General features: G+C 42.6%; 1 protein-coding gene across 1 annotated transcript in view; it reads right to left on the reverse strand.

The window, feature by feature from the left end:
- The window catches only part of SYT16 (synaptotagmin 16), a 240,179-nt gene extending 225,884 nt beyond the window's left edge, over positions 1-14,295 (reverse strand). Inside the window, exon 1 of the mRNA XM_012777655.3 lies at positions 14,197-14,295. Within this exon, the coding sequence (XP_012633109.1) occupies positions 14,197-14,209 (13 nt within the window). The 5' untranslated portion in view covers positions 14,210-14,295. The remainder of the gene's footprint in view (positions 1-14,196) is intronic.
- Positions 14,296-21,835: the final 7,540 nt, after the last annotated feature.

Here is a 21,835-nt window from a genome sequence, read left to right on the forward strand (position 1 = left end):
ACACTACCCTACCTCTTCTCAACTAGAGAGAGGGGAAATATAATGGAGAAGAGGGAATTGGATAAAGGAATCTTATAAACCTGTGTATAAAGTCCTATGCACACCCCTAAATGGTCCATGCATGAAATCAACCTGAATTAAATCAACACAGGAAAGTTTTGAGAATTGAACTATAGCAAGAAAATACTACACAGGTTTCAAATTAACCCATGAGTAACACACAATCAGGGAAGATCAAAGCCTAGCACAGCAAAGGCTATGAAAACTAAACTGACATTCAAGCCACAGCCCATAAAAGAAGATGAGGACATGAGTTTTGAATAGCAGGTTGACTGCAAATGAGAAGCAGAGTCTCATTATGTAATGCTCAGAATTTCTAGAATACAATCCAAAATTATCCATCATACCAAGAACATGGAAAATTTTAAAGACAACACACTCTACAGACACCAACACCAACGTGATGCAAATGCTGGAATTATATGACAAAGATTTTAAAGCAGTTATATAAAAATTCTCCAGCAAGAAATTATAAACACTCTTGAGGCAAACAGAAAAACCAGAGGTCTCAGAAAAATATTGAAGATATAAAGAACAAAATGGAAATCTTAGAGCTGAAAAATACAGTAACTCAGACTTCTTTAAAACTCACTGGCTGGGCTAAATGGAAGAATGGAAATGACAGAGGAAAGACTGGTGATCTTGAAAATAATTATCAATAGAGATTGTCTAATCTAAACAGTAGAGAGAAAAGATTAGGGGGAAGGTATAACCAGACACTCAGGGAGCTATGGGGCAATAACAAAAAAATCCAACATTTGTGTCATCAGAATCCCAGAAGAAGAGGAGAAAGAATTCAGGACTGAAAGATAATTTGAAGAAATAATGGATGAAAATATCCCAAATTTGGAGAAAGACACAAATCTAGAGATTCAAAAAAGCTGAGTAAACTTCAAACAAGAAGAACTCAAATCTTCACCCAGACATACCATAATTAAATTCCTGAAAACTAATAAAAAACACAATTAAAACTCCTGAAAGCAGCCAGACAGAAATGATATATTATCTACCGTACAACAACAATTCAAATGACGGTGGTTTTCTCATCTAAAATCATGGTGGCCAGAGGAAGTGGCACATTTTTAAAGTGCTAAAGTAAATGAAATGTCAAGTCTGACTTCTACATCAGTGAAAATGTCCTTCAAAGCAAAAGGGGAAATCAAGACATTTTTAGATGAAGGAACACTAAGAAAACTTGTTGCCAGTATTCCTACTCTGAAAGAATTACTAGAGGAAGTTCTTCAGACAGAAGGGAAATGATATGGGGAGAAATTTGAATCATTAGGAGTAAAAGAAGAGCAACAAAGATGATAAATATCTGGGCACACATAACAGAGTATTCTTCTTTTGAGTTCTTTAAAATATGTTTGACTTTTGAAAGCAAAAAGAAAATATTAGCCCGGACACAGTGGTTCATGCATATAATCCTAGCACTCTGGGAGGCCAAGGCAGAAGGACCAATTGAGCTCAGGAGTTTGAGACCAGCCAGATGTGTATTAGCTTTCTAGGGCTACCATAACAAAGTTCTATGAACTGGGTGGTTTAAACAACAGAAGAAGTTTGTTTTCTCATAATTCTGGAGGCCAGAAGTCCAAGCACCAAGGTGCCAGCAGGCCTAGTTTCCTCTTAAGCATCCCTACTTGGCCTATAGACGACCAACTTTTTCCTGTGTCTTCACATGGTCCTCTATCTCACCATGTCCAAATTTCCTCTTCTTATGACGACACTGGTCCTACTGGATTAGGGCCTATCTCGATGACCTCATTTTAACTTAATTTTAATTGAATTGCCTCTTGAAAAACCCTATCTCTGAATACAGTCATAGTCTGAGGTACTGGGGGTTAGTACTTCAATATATGAATTTTGGGGTACACAATGCAGCTCATAAGAGAATGTGAATGTTATATATAACTTAAAAATACAGGGTGGGCCAGGCACAGCATCTCATACCTATAATCCTAGCACTTTAGGAGGCCAGGGCAGGAAGACTGCTTGAGGCCAGGAGCTTGAGACCAGCCTGACCAATAGCAATACATTGTCTCTACAAACAATAGAAAAATTAGCCAGTCACAGTGACATGCACCTATAGTCCCAGCTACTCAGGAGGCTGAGGCAGGAGGATCGCTCGAGCCCAGGAGTTTGGGGTTGCAGTGAACTATCATAACACCACAGCACTCTAGCCTGGGTGACAGAGCGAGACCCTATCTCAAAAAAAAAAAAAAATACAGGGTGGAGGATAAAGGGACTCATATGGTGGTAAGAATTCTATATTCCATTGAAGTGGTAAAATATTGATTCTAAGTAGACTGTAAAATGTATGTACAGTGTAATTCTTACTCCAAACACTTACAAAATATATAAAACAATACCAAAAAAAGTGTAAGTAACCCAAAATATAGAGAGGAAGAAGAATAACAAAAAAATCATGACCAATAGGTCTTGTCCCAGCAATACATGTTTGGTTAACATTAGAATTTCTATCAGTGACTCTTTTCCAGTGTAAAATAGCAGACTGAAGACATCTTCATATCTCTATTCTTTCACCTCAGATTCCTTAAACAGATTTTTTTCAAAGGTATAAACCAATGTAGACAAAAAGAGAAAGGGAGAAACAAAGCAGATGAGAAAACTCAATACAGTTTTGGGAGACAGGAAGGATACAGCTAAAACCTAAGTCACTCATCTTTCTCCACAGGAGAGAGACCACCTCAAGCAAGCAGAGGCATGCTGCAGGGTCCCAGGACGGCCCTGCAAATGTAGTCACCTGTTACCTCAGAAGGTGGAGAACAGGGTAGGACTGAAAACAGAGGAACTGGCCAAAAGGATGTATAGAGAGTTTAAGCCTCCATGAGACACAATCACCATTAATGAAACCAGAGAACCATGCCATTCCTAAGGGTTATGGACTTAACTGTGGTCCCTAAAATTCATATGTTGAAGCCCTAATGCCCAGTACCTCAGAATGCCCCTGTATTTGGAGATGGGGCCTTTAAAGACGTGATAAGATTAAATGAGGTCATAAGGGTGGGGCCTAATCCAATAGATCTGTTGGCCTTACATGAATAGTAACACCAGAGCTTTGTCTCTCTCCACCCTGTGAGGACACAGAAGTTGCCATTTACAAGCTGGGAAGAAAGGCCTCACCAGACACCAGCCCTGCTAGCACCTCAATCTTGGACGTACAGCTCCCAGAATGTGGGTATAATACATTTCTGTTGTTGAAACCACCCAGACAGTGGTGTTTTGTTACGGCAGTGCCAACTGACTAACACATGAAGTCTGAGGGCAGACTGTTAGGTCTGTTTAATCTCTGGAGAAACTAAAGCAAAGAGGCTCTCGGTTTGGGAACCAGGCATCCCTCGTGGCAAGGATGAGGTTCTGCACTGAAAACAGAATATTCAGGAAGACCCCATATAATGACAAGGAAGACTGCCAGGACTTTTCACTTCCTGGACTCACAAAATTATGACAACTAGGCTTATGCACATGAGCACATTCACGGAGAGAAACAAACAGGAAATTGTAATATTTATGTATAAAGAAAATTACCAGCCAGAAAAAATACAGGTTCTCAAAGTTTTGTAATAATGTTAATGAGGGAAAGAACAAAAAAACTCAATTCACATCCTGGCCCACTGTCTGTGTGGAGTTTGCGGGTTCTGTCCATGTCTGGGTGGGTTTTACCCAGGTTCTTCGGTTTCCTCCCACATACCAAAGATACGCACGTTAGGTGAGTTGGCGTGTCTACATTGTCTCAGTCTGTATAGCAGCGTGCGTGCGTGCATGCACATGTGTGCGCGTGTGTGCGTGTGCGTGTGGCGTCCCGTCCAGGGCTGGTTCCCACCTTGCACCCTGAGCTACTGGGACAGGCTCCAGCCACCTGACCCTGCACTGGAATAACTGAGTTGAAAAATGAATGAATAAATGAATACAAATTATTGTAAAATAAAAACTCATGAAGTACACATGAATACAAAAGCATGACAATAAACGATGCAGAGTGAGAGCGCTCAGCAAGCACTTGTTTTCTGAACTTCGTGGTGGTAGGAGCTGCTCCTTACAATTTTCACTTTGCAAACATCTATTCCTCAATTTAACCCACCACCACTATAATCGACCCACGTCACTGATTCACCAGAAATTGGATAAATAAATTATCTTGTTTTTATCACTCTTTCCTAAATGTGTAGGTAGCTCACATTTGTTTCAATGTCTAATATTAGAAGTGTTTCAGGTCTTTATTTGGAAGATTAGTGATGTTTTGTGAGTGGAAATATGCCTTAGGGACTTAACTCATTTATACCAATTACTCCATGGTAAAAACTGGTTTTGTTATACATTGTTTCACTTAAAGTTGCAGTTTCCAAGAACCTATCTAAGAAGTTAAGGGAGGACTCGCTGTAACTACCAATGCCAGGATCTGGGATCCCACAGCGAAATGGATCCCTAAATAATCACCCTGAAGCAACACAACAGGTCGGGCAGTCCACAGCCCTGGCCTCATATCCGCCCTCGGAAACAGCTATCTATCATAGTGCCCCCACTCAAACGTGAGAGGACAACCAAGGATCACACCTTGTTTTTCAAGAAGCTAATGAAGGATTTGTTCCAATATAACCTATGATAAAGTATAATAACAGCAGTTCTCAAGCTTTTTGGTCTTAGCCATGTATACTTTGACATTTTAAGGACCCCAAAGCATTTTAGTCTTTTGTGAGTCTCATTTATCAACATTTACCATATTGAAAATTAAAACTGAGCAATTTTTAAGACAGAAGAATGCACAAGCACACATTCTATTAGCCAGAGGGTAACGATGTCATAGCTCCTCATGTATCCTGTGCAAATTTTGGTGTACACATGAGAAAACAGGATTGAAAAGACAAATACAATATTACTATTTATGAGAGTAGCTTTGACCCAGCCGACCCTCTGGAAGTCTTAGGGTCCACCACCTTGTCAGGTTCAAAGGTCCACACCTTGAGACCTGCTGGAGGAAAGGATGGGATCCAGGAAAAAGAGAAGCCTCACAGTAGATAAGTAGCTGAACCAGGCAAACATCTGAGTGACCAGCTACTACATGTCAGCCACCATGCTTATTCAACAGAACGACAAATTGAGGGAATATCCATAAAAGTAGATCTTTCCCCCAAGGGGCATATAGGCTAGAGTAGGGCCAAAATAGAAAAAAAAAAAATTTAAGAGGTATGGATAAAATGAGTGATGGATTCTGAATGGGAGAGTTGATAGATTTCAAAGATAAAACAGAACAGCATGTGATTTGGGCCACAGTGGCCCCTTTCTATTCATTTTAAATTGACCAATTTTATCGGATAAAAGTAGAAATATTTGTTTCCAGGATCCAACTGAATTTATAAAGACTAGGATAGCCTTATGTTGGTTACAAGTGGCTAATGACTCTGGTTACATCTTTTTAGTATAAAATAGCCTTCAGGTGGTAAGTATCAACCCCAAATCAAGGTGTTCAGAATTTCAAGAAAGGGACATGCAATCAAAATCAGTATTTTTCATCAAGCAAACTCTTGAGAGTTGTTTCATATTCTAAACTCTAAGTCCATCATTTTAAAGAAGAATTCCAATCAGCAGTTTTTCATTGCACAGAACAATATCATGAGCAGTCAGGCACCGTCCAGTTTCGAGATACTATCTGTCACCTTTTTATTGTTTGTTTCTGAGACAGGGTCTCACTTTGTTGCATGGGCTACAGTGCAGTGGCATCATCATAGCCCACTGCAACTTAAACCCCTGGGTCCAGTGATCCTCCTGCCTCAGCCTCTCAAGTAGCTGAGACACACCACCATGCCAGGCTAATTTTTTTTTTTTTAGAGATGGGGTCTTGCTATGTTGCCCAGGTTGGTCTCAAACTCCTGGCCTCAAGCAATCCTCCCACCTCTGCCTCTCAAAGTGTGGGGATTACAAGTGTGAGCCACTGTGCCCAGCCTTTCCCTTTTTAATAAGTCAAGAACCATAGTTTGAAATGTATAGAATCATTAAGAGGATACAACATAAGCATATAGAGCCTTAAAATTTTAACTAATATCCCATCCCCATATAATTCCTCACACATTGTCAAGGTGCCCTAGTAAAGTCCATATGCCACCATGAGAAAACAGTTTCTCTTGGTATTGTTCTTACACCCCACCACCATTTTTCTCACTCTCAGTCCTAATTTCATAGCTTCATCCTGACTTCCAATGGTTTTTTTTACTTTTCCAAAAATGAAACTTTGAGTGTTTTAATTTTTATAAATGTATAAAAAGTTTTCATAAATTTAATTCAAAAAGCATGTTCCCCACAGCAGCATCTCATTCAGACAGCCTGTCCCAGTAGCAGCTCAAACACCAAAAATCACCCCTCTACAACCATCATTCCTACAGTGCAGTAGCTCTGAGCAGGAAGGAGGAGAACAATTTCTTTTCTGACCAAGGCTATTATTTCAGGCTTTACCATCTGTGATGGTTAACATAGATGTCAGCTCGACTGGACTGAGAGATGCCTGGATGGCTGGTGAAGCACTGTTTCTGGATGTTTCCAGAGGAAACTGACATGACCTGTGAGTCAGTGAACTGGCAGAGCAAGTCCTGCCCTCCATGTGGGTGGGGGCAAGGACAGTCAGCTGGGGGCAAGGACAAAGTGGGCCGAGGAAGGGGGATACTCATCTCACTTTTGCTTCCTTTCTCTCTCCCCCGCTAAGGGAGCAGACGCCTTTTTCTCCTTTGGCCCTTAGACATCAGGCTACAGGTTCTTCGGCTTTGGGTCTCTGGGGCTTCCACTAGAGGACCCGCAGGGTCCCTAGGCCTTTGGATTGGTGGTTACACTGGCAGCTTCTCCAGTCCTGAGGCTTTCAGAATTGGACTGAGCCACGACACTGGCTTCTCTGGTTCTGCAACTTGCAGACAGCATATCCTGGGACTCCATCTTTGTGACCGTGTGAGCCAATTCCCCCTTTCACACACACACACATACATATATATACACACACACACATACATACACATATGAAATCTCCTATTGGTTCCCTCTGGAGAACCCCGATTAATACACCATCTTTTTTTTTTTTTTTTTTTTTTTTTTTTTTTTTTTTTTTGAGACAGAGTCTCACTTTGTTGCCCAGGCTAGAGTGAGTGCCGTGGCGTCAGCCTAGCTCACAGTAACCTCAAACTCCTGGGCTCGAGTGATCCTTCTGCCTCAGCCTCCCGGGTAGCTGGGACTACAGGCATGCGCCACTATGCCCGGCTAATTTTTTTATATATATATATCAGTTGGCCAATTAATTTCTTTCTGTTTATAGTAGAGACGGGGTCTCGCTCTTGCTCAGGCTGGTTTTGAACTCCTGACCTCGAGCAATCCGCCCGCCTCGGCCTCCCAAGAGCTAGGATTACAGGCGTGAGCCACAGCGCCCGGCCTAATACACCATCTTGATGTTATCTAAAGTCATAAAGAGGAATGTGATACTCCAAATAAAACTCTAACTGAAGAAGCAGATACTAAATGATTTGTGGGGAGTATGGCAGACAGACTCTCAGATGGCCTACTATTACCCTCATCTCCTAGCACTCAAACCCTTGTGTAATCTCTTCCTTTTGAGTTTAGGCAGAACCTATGACTTGCTTCTAACCACTAGAATACAGCAAAAGCAATGGAATGTCACTTCCATAATTCTATTCTGTAATATTTCAACACCCATCTTACTAGGAGGTTCTCTCCCTTCCTGGCTTTCATGAAGCAAGTGTCCATATTAGGAAGGTCCACACGGAAAGAAACTGGGGAGGCCTCCAGCCAATAGCCAGTAAGAAATTGAGGCCCCCAGTCCATCAGCAAGAGAGGGTCTGAATCCTGCCAACAGCCTATGAGCTTGGAAGTGGATCCTTCCACAGTCAAGCCTTCCAATGAGAACCCAGCCCTAGCTGACACCTGGATTGCAGCCTTGCAGATTCCTCACCCCTAGAAGCCCCTAGAGGCCCACAAAGCTGTGAAATGACAAATGTGAGATGTTTTAAGCCATGAGGTTTTTGGTAATTCTGTTATGCAGCAATAGATAACAAAATATAGGGGAGGCACAAAGAAAAAAACAACACTGTAGAAAAATATGACTACAATTATGACTGTAACTATCACCACTAAAATCTAACAGTTGATTTTTTGTTAATGGACCAGTTAGGAAAGATATTGCCACACAACTCTAAAAAGTCTGAGGAAAGGGACAGTAGGGGCTAAGGAGCTGTCCTCCACCTCCTCCCTGGGCCAAAGAGGGGGAGGGCTGGTGGATGGCAGCCTTGCTGCTGGCACTCTACAAACAGAGGCTGGCAAAGCCAGTGTGTCTCAGCCAAAACCTCAAGGAATAGTGAGCCCAAAGGAAAAAGCAGATTGGCACATACAGAGAGTCAGAGCAAGCGCTGGGAAGCAAGAGAGACAGGGAATGTCAGAGTGGGTGGTGTGCGGCCTCCCAGGGCAGAAGTCTGAGACAGAGCAGGCTACTCTCAGGAGCACAGCCTGCATGGCCAAGGTCAGGACCATTGGAGACACCAGGCAGACAAGGGCACTTATGTATGGGCATCACCAGACGATTAAGCCTTTTTAAAGCCCAATAATGAACAACCAGCAATTTCTCAGGCTTATCATTATTGATAGGCTTCTATAAGACTTCAAAACCAGGAGGGTATCAAACTCTGAGGAGGTGCCCTGAAGCAACATACATCCAGTGCTACAGCCACCCATCGGTCACACCCAAGACCGGGGACGGCCAAAAAGCCCAAGGAACTCCCCAAATGCACATCAGCCAAGAAGTCCCCAAATCCTCTTGGGGCAGAAAAAGCAGCAGCTGTTGTGGGCCCTTTCAGAGCCCATCACTGAAATCTCCCAAGGTTACTAAAAGGTATATGTGTGCACGTGCACCACACACCCCCTTGCTCATAGTACATGCTGTAAGCACAGTTGCACTAAACGATAAGCACTGGGGACGAAAGCATCGTGATTAATACTTCTACTTAAAATCTGAGTTGTGCATCTTTGGGAGATTTATCCTAGATTCTCTTCCCTAGAGTCTTACATTTCTGAACAGATCATCTAGTCTTAATTTTATAATCCTCATAAAGAAAATAGGGAATCAGTGACTGGGCACCCCATTTCTGAATGTCAGATTGTTCTTATAATATGAGGTACATGCAATGAGAAGGATTTGTAGGCGGTAAAATGACAGACATTTATTCAATGCCAGGGACTTCGTACCATCTCTTTTACTTCTTGCAACTCCTCAGAATGGAATAAGCCAAAGCCTACGGGAAGTTAAACAATTTGCCCATCACCCAGCCACGGAGAGACAGCACCAGAGTTCACAACTCAGGCACTTCACACCCCGTCTGTGCTTTCTTCCACCACACCACGCTACGAAAACCTTCGAATTTCTATTGAGCTAAGCCAATTGAAAACCTAATTGTGACTGGTAGTAGATTATATTTATGTTACTCTCTTGAAATAAGTATCTTTGCCAGGGGACTTTTCATGCAGGGTGGGTAAGATAATTTTATGTCTCTTAACCTTTGCTCCATTGTGAGTCAAACTATAAAATGTGACTTATTGCATTCCTAAAATAAGAAGCCAAAAGAATATTACACTCTGGCAATAAGAAAATCTTATTCTAAAGGGATGGTATCCATCCATAAATTTAAACTGCCTAAAATCAGATATGTGTAATCCTTAATGGAAGGATGATAGCTGTGCATAAGAATTCTATTTGTAATATGTGCTTCAGATACCTCTCTAATCTACGAGAAAGAGCTGTCAATGAGTTTTATCATCACTTTAATGTACAGGTAAGCGTTGTTAAATGACATAATGGGCATCCTTTTATCAATCTATAATGCTAAATAATAGCAGTTAAGGACTCAGTGATATCCCAGTGACCTAAAAGAACAAATGCCATCCAAATCTACCATTCTCAGGGGGAGGTTTATTCCTCCCAAGAGATCTGGTCCATTTCTATTGTAATACATACAGACCAAGTTTTACATTTACAAAGTCAGGTCAATCAAGAAAAATTTCACTGGGCTTACCAACTCAAAGATGTGATGCTGAAATTAAAACATATGGAACTCTACTTAAATAGTATGAAATTATTTATTCTGACTTACTTTCAGAATGTTTCATCAGGATCACAAGAACTGGATAGATCAGCCCAGAACATTGTCTCCATACCCATCTTTGTGTTTTCTTCTAGAATTTAATTCTTGGTTTAAAAACAGGAGGAGGAGTTTGCAAAACAAAACAAGAACAAGCAGCCTCTCAGCCTCTTTTCTTCTACACCATTTATAATTACCCAGGCTTAGTCAGCTTTTCAAACGTAAAGCAAGTACACAACCCATATATGTCAAATCAGTGCATTTCTCAGAACTCTTGTTGCTATTCTATAACACTAATAATATCTAAATGCTATCATCTCTTATTGCAAAATTGCTACTTAAGTGTGATGATAGCATGGGGATTATGGGTGGTGGACATGTGCACAAAGGCACACTGAAGTGTCAATTGTTAATATAACACAATGTCTTGGGTTTGCATTCAAAATACCCCCACACACACACACACAAAAGGGGGGTATGGAGATGGATGCAATAAAATTAGTAAAATGCTAATATGTATTAAAGATGGGTGACATAAGTACATGGGGGTTCATGATACTATTCTCTCTCCTTTTGTGTGTATATGAAACTGTCCCTAATAAAAAGTTTTGTTAACATTATTTCAAATCAGAATTAGAAGTCCACAATTGGGAGTCTTTCAAAAAGGAAACTTGATAGTATCAGACCATAATGCCTAGAATACAGATTGATGTCTCAGTGCTGTCATTTATAAGCTTTTTTATCCCCTCAAATCTACAGAAGAGCTGCAAGAACAGTACAGGATCCTAGCACCGGCCAGGTGTTCAAGACCAGGCTAAGCAACATAGTGAGACCTCATCTCTACAAAAAATTTAAAAATTAGCCAGATATGGAGGGGCACACCTGTAGTGCCAGCTACTAAAGAGTCTGAGTCAGGAGAATCACTGGAGCCCCGGAGTTTGAGCTTACAGTAAGCTATGATCACACCACTGTACTCTAGTCCTGACAACAGAGCAAGATTCTATCTCAAAATAAATAAATAACCTGTAGGGAAATTTTTTAACAATGTAAATACTCTGTTCCTCTTCAAATTTTTACATAATAGTTCAGTATCCATGGATGATTCTTGCTTGAATCAACTGTTACTATGATGGTTGCAGAGTAACAGTTTTCTAATTTTCTTCTTCTGTCAATATTTTTCATTTAGCATCATTTGTAGGCTTTTTGATAATTACTAGGATTAGAAATAATTATACTGAAGAATTTCAGGCTATTTTCACTCAAAGTCAAGCAATTTTCTTTTGAATTCTAAACATTCTACATCCTGCACATCTCAAATAACTCATTGGCAGTGGTTCCTAACCTTTACCTGCTAAGGGCCGGCACTGATTTTTCCCTGCAGAGGTGAGGATGATGGGGAGCACAGTAACTTCTGTATCACTAGAACTTGTTAGAAATGTAAAATCTCAGGCTGTACCCCAGACTTACTGAATCAGAAACTCCAGGGGTAGAGTCTAGAAATCTGTTTTAACAAGCCCTCCAGGTGATTCTGAGGCACCTTAAAGTCTAAGACTAAATTTTTTAAAATACTGATGCTACAGTATTTTTTAAAGCTCTTGGGGGTAATTTTAATATGCAGCCAGGGCTGGGAATGAGAGCTAACTAAAGAACCCTTTGTCTCACAGGAGCCCTGAGCTCTACAGTTTTAGAATCACCTCTATGCTAACTGTAAGAGAGCTATGGGACTTTAAACTGCAGACATGGCCAGGATTTGCAGAGAATTTTTCAAGATACCAGCTAGGAATACTTACCCATAGTATGGACACATTACATCTAAATAAAAACACAGATGAACTAATAATCCTCCATACTTTAAAAACCTTTCAAATTTCTAACTCCATCCCAGCTGAGAAACAACATAAGATTGCACCTAAAAATCAGCTGGAAGCTAAGATGCGAAGTACTACTCAGCCATAAAAAGGAATGAAATAATGTCTTTTGTAGAACTTGGAGGGAACTGGAGACCATTATACTAAGTGAAGTACCTCAGGAATGGAAAAACAAATACCACATGTTCTCACTTATAAGTGGGAGCTAAAGGGAGGATATATATGGTCATAAAGTGGCATGATGGATATTGGAAACTAAGAAGGGGGAGGGAAGAAGAAGGGTGAGAGATAAAAAAATTACCTGTTGCGTACAATGTATGCTATTCTGGAGACTGGACACTAACAGCCCTGACTTAAGCACTATATAATTCATCTATGTAACAAGAAACACTTATACCTCCTAAATCTATTAAAAACAAAACTAATCAATTACTTTTACAAAGATTATAGAAATGGAAACAAAACTAGGATGGTCAAATATCACTATGATTTTTTCCATAAAACAAAATCAATGAGATAAAGTTTAATTCTTCAGTAGGGTTGAATATACCATATAAAGAAGTAGAAGGGACATTAATCTAAATACATTGGGACAGAAGCATGGCCTATATTTTTCTAGGATACCAAATGTACCATCTTTACCCAAAACAATAAAACTGCATCTGTGCAATGTACTAATTACCTATACACACTCTGAGCCCCTTCGCCTTTGCTTTTCTTGAAAATACAAGAATAAAGCCAAATCTCATTATCTCCCTCTTTATTGAGTCCTACTTTGTTGACAAAAACCGAAATCCATAATTTTTCTTCTGGACACACATAGAGAACCAGATTATACTTTGTATAAATGAGAAGAGCTGAGAAAAAGAGAGGCCTGGCTCAGAGTAACTGATTTTACTGTAAACACCTGATCTACATCTTGTAGTTTAAACAGTGGGCAAGTATGTTGGTATCTCCACACACACAAAATAATGGCAAACCAGGGGAAAGAGAGTAACCACCATTTACTGAGGGCCAACTGTGTGTCCATCACTTTGCAAGAGATATGACAGCCTTAAGTTAAATACAGAGAAACTGAGGACAGTGCCATGGTCCCACCGCTAGTGAAATGCAGATGTAAAATACAGGTCTGTTTGACTACAGAAACACATGTTCTCACACTATACTACAGCTGTGTTTGGGGCTTGGATAATAGTTTGTTTAAAAGAAAAAAAAACAATAAATTATTGCAGAAATGTTGACATCTCAACTTCCCATCTTTGTCACTCCTCGCCTCTCAAAAATGTGTTCCAAAGGGCCCCTGTAACCTGCACACCATTCATGCATTTAATGAAGTCCTTACCATGCGCAAGGCCTGTGCTAGGGACTTTGGATGCTAGTTATGGAGCAGGTGTGACTTGCTGGGTTTACTCTGAGCTCCTTTTGAGTCTCCACTAATACGTCTCTCGCTCCTGGTACATCTAACTTAACCAGTTTTCACAGACGTGATTCCGACTTCCAAAAGCACTGAGCCAAAAGAGCAGCGGTCCAAGATGTCAAAGGCAGGCCAACCCAGCGCCTTCCAACACTTCCATTCAGGAGTTTCAGCCTGACATCTCCACGCGCTAATCTCAGTCTCTGTCCATGGTAACCAGACGCGGTCTCCGGCCGGCCCCCTGCCGCCCACTGGGATCATAGCCAGGTGGGCCCCTGGGCAGCAGAGAGTGCGAGCCACCGTGACCCCCAGAAGGCAGGCGCGCAAACCCGACCCAGAACTCGAGGCCAACCTGGAACTCACAGCGCCCAAAACTCGCGGCGCCGCCGTGGCCAGGCTCCGTGAAGGCTGGCTTTGGGCCTGGGGACAGTGTCCCCGAAGGGCTGCGGTGGCAGGCCCCGCTGCCCCGCGGCATCGAGGGTCCCCTCCGCCTCGGCGTCCAGCGCACACCCTTCTGCCACATCCCTCCCCGCGCGGGCGGCCAGGACCACCTGTCCCCCCAAGTCCTGCCTGGCAGCGAGGGGTGACGAGCAGCGGGGGGACCCGGCCGCTGCTCCCGCGAGCCCGGCACAAAGACCGGCGCCCGAAAGAGCACAACTTCCCGCCCCGGGCGCCGCGGCCTCCCAGCCCGGCCTGGCGGCCAGAGCGCACTTACTGTCTGTCGCCATGGTCGGACGAGGGGCTGCCGGGCGGCCGCCCGCGGCTGGGGTACCCGGCGCCGAGCCCGGCCGGGCGCGCGCTCCTCGGCAGGCCCGGCGCGCTCGGGGCCCGCGCCGCGCACAGCCCCTCCCGCCGCGCGCCCCCGCCGCGCCGCCCCGCGCCCCGCAGCCGCGGCCCGGCCCGCCCCGCCCCCGCCGGCGCCCCCAGAGCCCAGCCCCGCGGGCACAGCCGCCGAGCCGAGGCGCCCCGAGGCTGGACCTACCCTCCCCTCCGCGCAGCGTCGGTCCCCCTCCTCTCGCCTCCCCTCCCCCCAAGACAATGGATGCAGCCACTGCAAACACGCTGGGCCGCGCCAGGGTCGCCTCACCCGGGTCACCCCTCCGGGCTACCTGTCCTACTGTATTCCCGGCCTACTCTTGTTTCCTTGTCACGTCTCCCATTCTCCACCTCATCCTGCCTCGAGCTTCTTAACAGCGCGGTGGGCCCCAGGTGTCAAGGCTCAGCCCCAGCTGGAAGAGCCTTGCAGGAAGAGTGGCGGGTGGGAGGCATCCATCAACCAGGTGCGGGCATCAACCCTCCAAGGCGAGCGCTCACAAGAATCCTCGCCAGGTGGCTGCCCGGCGGCTGTGTCTGTCCTTTGTCTTCCATGCTAGCACGGTGCCCGCACATAGTAGGCTGTCAGTAGATTTCCGTTGAGAGGGTGAATGGATGACTTTATAGCTGGATGCCTGCATGAATGAGTAGGTGAATGGCCAGCTAACTGACTGGATGTCCACCGGATGGGCAACTGACTGATAGATGACCCTGGCCCAACCCACAGTGACTGGGGTAGGCTCCTGAGCAAGTGAAGCCGGCTGAACGAGTGAGCTAGGCCGCGTTGCGCCTCGAAGGCCATCATGGGTCAGGAGGGCTCTGAACCCAGGCTGTCTGTGGAGGTTGTCTAGATCTTCTTGACCTCCAGAAACAAATTTCTGATGGATTCTTGGTATATTAGGAGAGGGTGGTACGTGAGAAACTCACATCGCCATGACCAGTTTTCTTAAGTATCAAATGGCTTAAACAGGCTATATATTTCTTAAAGCTACAACCCATTGAGTGCGTTTGGGGATGCACATTTGCCATTCCAGCCCTGGGCTAGACACTGAGAAGACCTGGGAGCATGGGAAGGTCAGAAGCAGCCCTCGGGTTAGCTAGGCAGACGGGCCACTGCCAGAGAACAACACGGGGTCCTCCCCGATCAGTCCACAGAGCGCACATGAGGAAAACAATATTCTGATTGGGCTCCACATCCAGATTCAGTTCACCTGAATCTTTTTCTTGAGGTTTTTCTTGAGGTTGCACCCTAGTTTGGTGGGAAAAGTTGGGCAGCATCAGGGATATTGAAGGTGTCAGGCACTGTCTTCATGGGATGTCCCTCTTCTGTCTGGACCTCGGAGCTCATCAGACCTGCTCAGCCCCATGGTCTCCCGTTCCCAGTCTGTGAGTGTGGCTGCCACTGCTCTGTCCTCCCATCCACACCTGAGGCCTCTCCAGGTCTGACTTTTTCTCCTTGACTTTCCCGTTGCTCTTGAGAGGCAAAGTTTGGCTATTCGCCCACACCATTCTAAAGAACCAGGGAAATCCGTGGAGTCTCAGCCTTTTCTGTGTAACAGGGCACACAACCATCTTTTTTATCGTTTCCTTACCATGTGGTCGGCAGGAATGCTGCGTGATGGGCCAACAAGTATGTTTACTGTGATATGAGACAGAGGTCCCCTTAAGTCTCAATCTCCACAACCTATCTGGAAGTTCTATCATCTCACCTAATTCCAGGTAAAGGGTCTTTCTCTAAGAAGGAGTGGAGGATGTTTTCAGCTACATATTACTGCATAAGGGTGGCTTACACGATAATACCACCTTATTATCTCATGTAACAAGAGACCCAAAGGTGAGTGGCCCCATGGTTGGTTTAGCATCTCAACAGTGTCATCTTCTGATTCTACTATCCTCAGTTTGCCAATAAGGCTGCCACAGCACAAGACCTCATATCTTCACATGACAACATTCCAAAAGCAGGTGGAGGATATTCCTCCTCCTGTCTCTCTTTTTATTAGAAAAAAAAAATCTTTGTAAAAGCTCCCAAAGGCCTTCTCCACTACTCTGGCTGCAGTGAAGGCTGGAAAAGCAAGCATCTGTTATTTTCAGCTTCTGTGGCACAAGGTGGGTTCTGCCAGGAAGCAAGAGGAGGGTAGGGAATGGCTGTTGGGCCCCCCATCGATGTCTGCATTTACTTATCACACCCCACAGAATCTTACCTCACTGTTCTCCTTTGTGACCCTTCCTTCCTCTCCCACAGCTAAGGAAACCTAGCTTCTAACAAGCAGGAAAACTGACTCTTAAAACATCCTGCCTTCTTGCAAATCTGTGTCTTGTACCTGGACCTTAGCTTTTGAAATTCCAAATCCAAGATGTTGGCTCCCTTGGTTCTCTACACACCTAAGGCCGTGGATGGCAAAATCTAGTCAGAGCAGGGAGGCCCACGTGATGAATGAAATTATATATCAGGAATGAAAATGACATAAGTCACTATCAAGCTAGGATTCCAGCATACTGACCAAGGCAGAAGAAACAGCCATTGGAAAGAGCCAACATATAAAGAAAGGCAGGAACAGGTGTGTATAAAGAGTGGCAGAGCTTCATCTTGGAGAGAGACATTTGCAGTCCCAGAAACATAAGTTGAGGAAAAGAGGATTCTAATGCAAAAGGATTTTTCTGGTTGGAAGAGGGAGGTTGAGGGAGCTCAGTATGCAATGTGGTCTCAATGTTCTCTCTAACGTGGGATGTAAGCTCACTTGCCAAGAAGGAAGGGAGCAGAGGTGGGGTTGAGGACTTAGAAGAGTGGGAAAGGTTTTAAGCTGCCTCTGTTAGGAATGTGAGTGGGAATGAAAGGGATGAACAGAAGGAAAGGAGTTCCAGCCAGCAGGGAGGGCCCTCGGGGAATTAGACCCGAGGAGCACAGGAGGCCAGACAGGCATTTGGAAGCAGGTAATGGAAGCAGATGGGACTGGAATTCGAGGTCACTGTGTCCCTGAAATAGCCACAAGGCTCAGGGGGATTGGAGGGCTGAGTAAAGCCACAGAAGGAGAGAGGAGGGAGAATGCTGAGGGGCCAGGGCCTAGAGACCCTGGGGATGCCAAGTAGGAGGACAAGCTCAGGTGGGTGGCAGAATGTTAGCCCTTGGGGCTGTAAATATTAATACATAATGGAGGTCAGGACAGAGGAAGGGTAGGGCCAAGCAGTTGTATTTAAAATGTTTTAGCTAAGGGAATTTATGATTATTGCAGGGCCCTTCTGACTTTTTATTTGCCGTAATTGTGATTCAGATGTCACCATCCACATGGCTTGAGTTCATTTCTAGAATAAGGCAGGACAAATACCTCTTATCCACGCTGCATGGAAGTTGCCCTATAGGCTCTCTGACCCTTGGCCTGTGACCACATCCTGTTGACTTTATCAACACTCTGGCAATAAACAAGAAATGAGAGCAAGGCAGGGTGAAGGGCTGCAGCCACATGCTGAGTGGGTCTGCGTCACCGTGGAGACTATTTTTGGTTGAAATCGCTATTGCCTTGTCTCTTTGTTGCAGGAGGTGAAAATAGAAAAAATTATTTTAATTATGATTTGTGCATGTCGCCTGCAAGCTACTGAGCATTTTATCTGACACCAGAAGAAAGGAGTTTTTGTGTTGTTTTTATAGAACTTAGATTTTCATTAGGCATCTGTATCTCTTTATAATGATTTCTCTGTATATGTCCTTAACCTTAGAACTCAAATACTTCTGAACATTCAAATACAACATAGATTATGGCAATAAAAAATACACACTGTCAAAAATAGCCATTTGGTAATAAATAGCATTATGTTCTGATTTAACCCTTGCAAGTCATATGCAGAAGGGACAGAAATAAGACAGGGTTAATCAGGTGGAAGGCAGCACCTGGGTTGAAAGTCAAAATTCCAACAGTCACTGGGGAGATTCAATGGCCTAAGCACAGAAAACTATGAGTTTTTGGTTGCCTGTCTCCTACTGCAGGTTGCCCCTAAGCTGTCCATACATATATAGGCGGGTAAATGTTTAAAGAATCTATAAGGTAAGAATTTCAAAGAGTTAGGGGAGAATAAACCAGTCTAAGGGAAAAGTAAGAGTCAGGAGACCAGGCAGACAAATAGGTCAAAATAATGGCTCTGCTGTTTAAAACTCTGTATGTGTGATATTGTATTTTTCCTTCGTAGTGGCAAGTACAGTCTATTTTTATGAGAGGTTTTTTTTTTCCTATATTTTTTATCTGTATATTAATGGAGTCCCAAGTGTAGTTTTGCTACACTGATATTAACATATTGCATGATGGTCAAGTCTGGGCCTTCAGTGCACCCATCACTGGAGCAATGCACATTATGCCCCAACCTATTTTTAAGTGCTTTTTAGTAGTGAAAAAATAGTGCAAAAATGTATGATCACCTCATTTCAGAAATACACAGTTATCTAAATACTAAAAATCTCAAGCAAGACACACTCACCCTGAAGTCAAGTATACTTGGGGTGGGGAGATTGCAGAGGCCAAGGAATGCATCATCATAGTTCTCTGTTTCTGCCAAAGGCAAGCCTAGGCCAGCTTTCAGCAAGTAGTGGGCCTCAGACCAGAATCACCTGGAGAACTTGTTAAAAATGCAAATTCTTAGACCTCAACCAATACTTACTGGTTTGGAAGCTGGCACTGGGACTCTATAATCTGCATATTAAATGAGCCCCCCAAGTGTTCCTAATACATCCTAAAGTTGGAGATCCAGGTGAAGGTGACAGCACCTGTTTATAGAATAATAAAACTGCCTAGAGACCTGGAATTTCAGATCTGGTTTCTGCTTCAGTCTTCTCTATCTATGATGGAGAGCTACTAAATGCTGAGAACTCAGCTATTAGAAAACAAATTCTGTGTTAACCACCTTTTAAAATAAATGACTCATATCTAATTAAAAACATCCATTTAATTTTTTTTTTTTTTTGAGACAGGGTCTCACTCTGTTTCCTGTGCTGGAGTGCAGTGGTGTCATCATAGCTCACTGCAACCTCAATCTACTCCTGGGCTCAAGCAATCCTCCTGCCTTAGCCTCCCAAGTAGCTGGGACTACAGGCATGCGCCACATACCCAGCTAATTTTTTTAAGTTTTGTAGAAACAAGGTCTTGCTGTGTTCCTCAGAATGATCTCAAACATCTGGCCTCAAGCAATCCTTCAGCCTCGGCCTCCCCAAGTGCTAAGATTATAGTCATGAACCACCATGCCTAACCTAAGACACCGATTTAAAAAATAAAGTCCATTCTTTCTTTTTACCTTCCCAGAAGATACAGAACCAGTCACAATTCTCTGTAATTAAATCCCCATATAGTAATTGTCTTAGTCTGAGCAGCTATAACAAAATACCACAAATTAGGTACTTATAAACAACAGAAATTTATTTCTCACAGTTCTGGAGGCTAAAAGTCCAAGATCAAGGAGCTGGCGGATTCAGTGTCCACTGAGGGCCCATTTCTCCCTCAAATTGTGGAAGAGCTGAGGGAATCTCTCTGGGGTTTCTTTTATGAAAGCTCTACATGAATGTGTTCTTTGAAATACTTATGCAATATCTCCTGAGATTCAAAGAGTTAGGGGAGAATAAACCAGTCTAAGGGAAAAGTAAGAGTCAGGAGACCAGGCAGACAAATAGGTCAAAATAATGGCTCTGCTGTTGTATGACTTGTATGTATGTAGTGGTTGAAAGTGTAGCTCTGGAGCCAGACCACATGTGTTCCTATAATGGCCTTACCAGTCACGAGCTCTGTGATCTTGGGCATGGTACAAACCATCTTTGTGCCTTTGTTTCCTCTTCTTATACATTAATACCTACTAGGACTTCTACTTCTAGCAGAATGATAGATCAGATACTTGTAAAGGGTCTTCTCATTCCTCCTGGGTAAATAACTACAAAAATAATTTTAATGCATTCTGTGTTCACTAGAAAGCAGCAGAATCTCTGAGGAAAAAAAAAAAAAAAAAAAAACCAATGAGCTAAAACCTCAGCAAGAGGTAGTAAAGTCATTAAGCAAGTGGAGTAGAGACCAGTGAAGTAGAGTTGATGTGATAACTCCTACCAATCAAGAAATCAAACTTGGAGTTTAACCTGAGACCCCAGCAACTCAAAGGACTTTAGAGGTGCCAAAACAATAATATTCCCAGCTCACAGCAGAAGCAAACATAATTCCTCTCTAAAGGAAAGCATCCAAAAATAGGTCCACAGGATTCAGTTCAAGGAAATTTGAGCTCCAAATAAAAATCACTAAATACAACAAGGATACAAATCACCATGTGTGAGCATTAGCAAACAACAGATAATAGACTGACTAGTTGAATTTCAAATATTGAAATTATCAGATATAGAATGTAAAATAATTATGCTTGAAATATTTAATGAAATAAAAGATAAAATTGAAAAACTGATCAAAGAACTAGAGAATATAAAACATATCTAGAAAGATACAAATAAAACTCTTAGAAATAGAAAAAATAAGAAGTAGAAATAAAAACTAAGTGGATGGAACCATGAACTCGCCTGGACGTAGCTTCTCTTGTCACTAGTTCCAGGCCTAAAGAGAACTTCCTAAAAGCCAACGCCTGCCTTGTTTCATTTCCTGTAGTCACCCACACTTTACAGATTGCCAGAGATAGTTTCCTTATTTTATTAAAGATTGATACCAGAATAAGTGTATAAATCTACCAAAGAACACAGGGATGCTGACTTCACAGCACAGAGGACTCATTGTACATTTTCCAATTTCTTTGCTGAAGCAAAATTAAGTTCCACTTACAGGATTTAATCCAGAAACATTATAAATAGATTTAGTCCTAATTCTATTAACTGTAGAGTGTAGTCTTGTGAACGAATTGTATTTGTAAATAGAAGAGATTTTTCACAAATAAGGATAATAGAGTTATTTATCAGTATAATATGTACATGGGTAATTTTGTTGGCAATTCAGTATTTTGTTAGGTGTCTATGGTTTGTTCTAAAGAAGACAAACTATATCTTGTGATTGGTTGTTTCACCTGTAATTACAAACAGGATGATATTCCAGACATATGGGATCTAAATAAAGGACAGGGTATCTAATTTTTAAATGCAACACAAAAAGTTTCTGCTGAAAAAAATTTTATGGGCAACTAGTTGAAGTTTACAGAGAGAATACATTCAGTTAACAAAGTATAATAAAATGGTGTTTAAAGTTAGCAAGAGAAGCAATATACCAATCATGCTGCAAGAAATTAAGAGATAAATCAACCATTTAAAACATTTAACAAAAGCATAAGTTAACAATTTGAGGCTTTAGCAAAATTTTCATTAAAATCATATGCAACATAAGTTTAGGTTCAACTAATCTTGTGGGCATTGCCTTCTGTTAAAAGTAGTCAACTGAAGCTTACGTAGCCCACTAATTAAGTACTATGGTGATAAGATATTTAAAATCAGCCTGCAGATAATGTAATTATATCAAGGTTTTCTTTTATTGTTGTTATTTATCTGAAATAAGACTTTTTAAAACCTCATATTAAAGTGTTTGAAAGCA

This window comes from Microcebus murinus, chromosome 6 (assembly GCF_040939455.1).
Source record: "Microcebus murinus isolate Inina chromosome 6, M.murinus_Inina_mat1.0, whole genome shotgun sequence".
NCBI classification, from domain to species: domain Eukaryota; kingdom Metazoa; phylum Chordata; class Mammalia; order Primates; family Cheirogaleidae; genus Microcebus; species Microcebus murinus.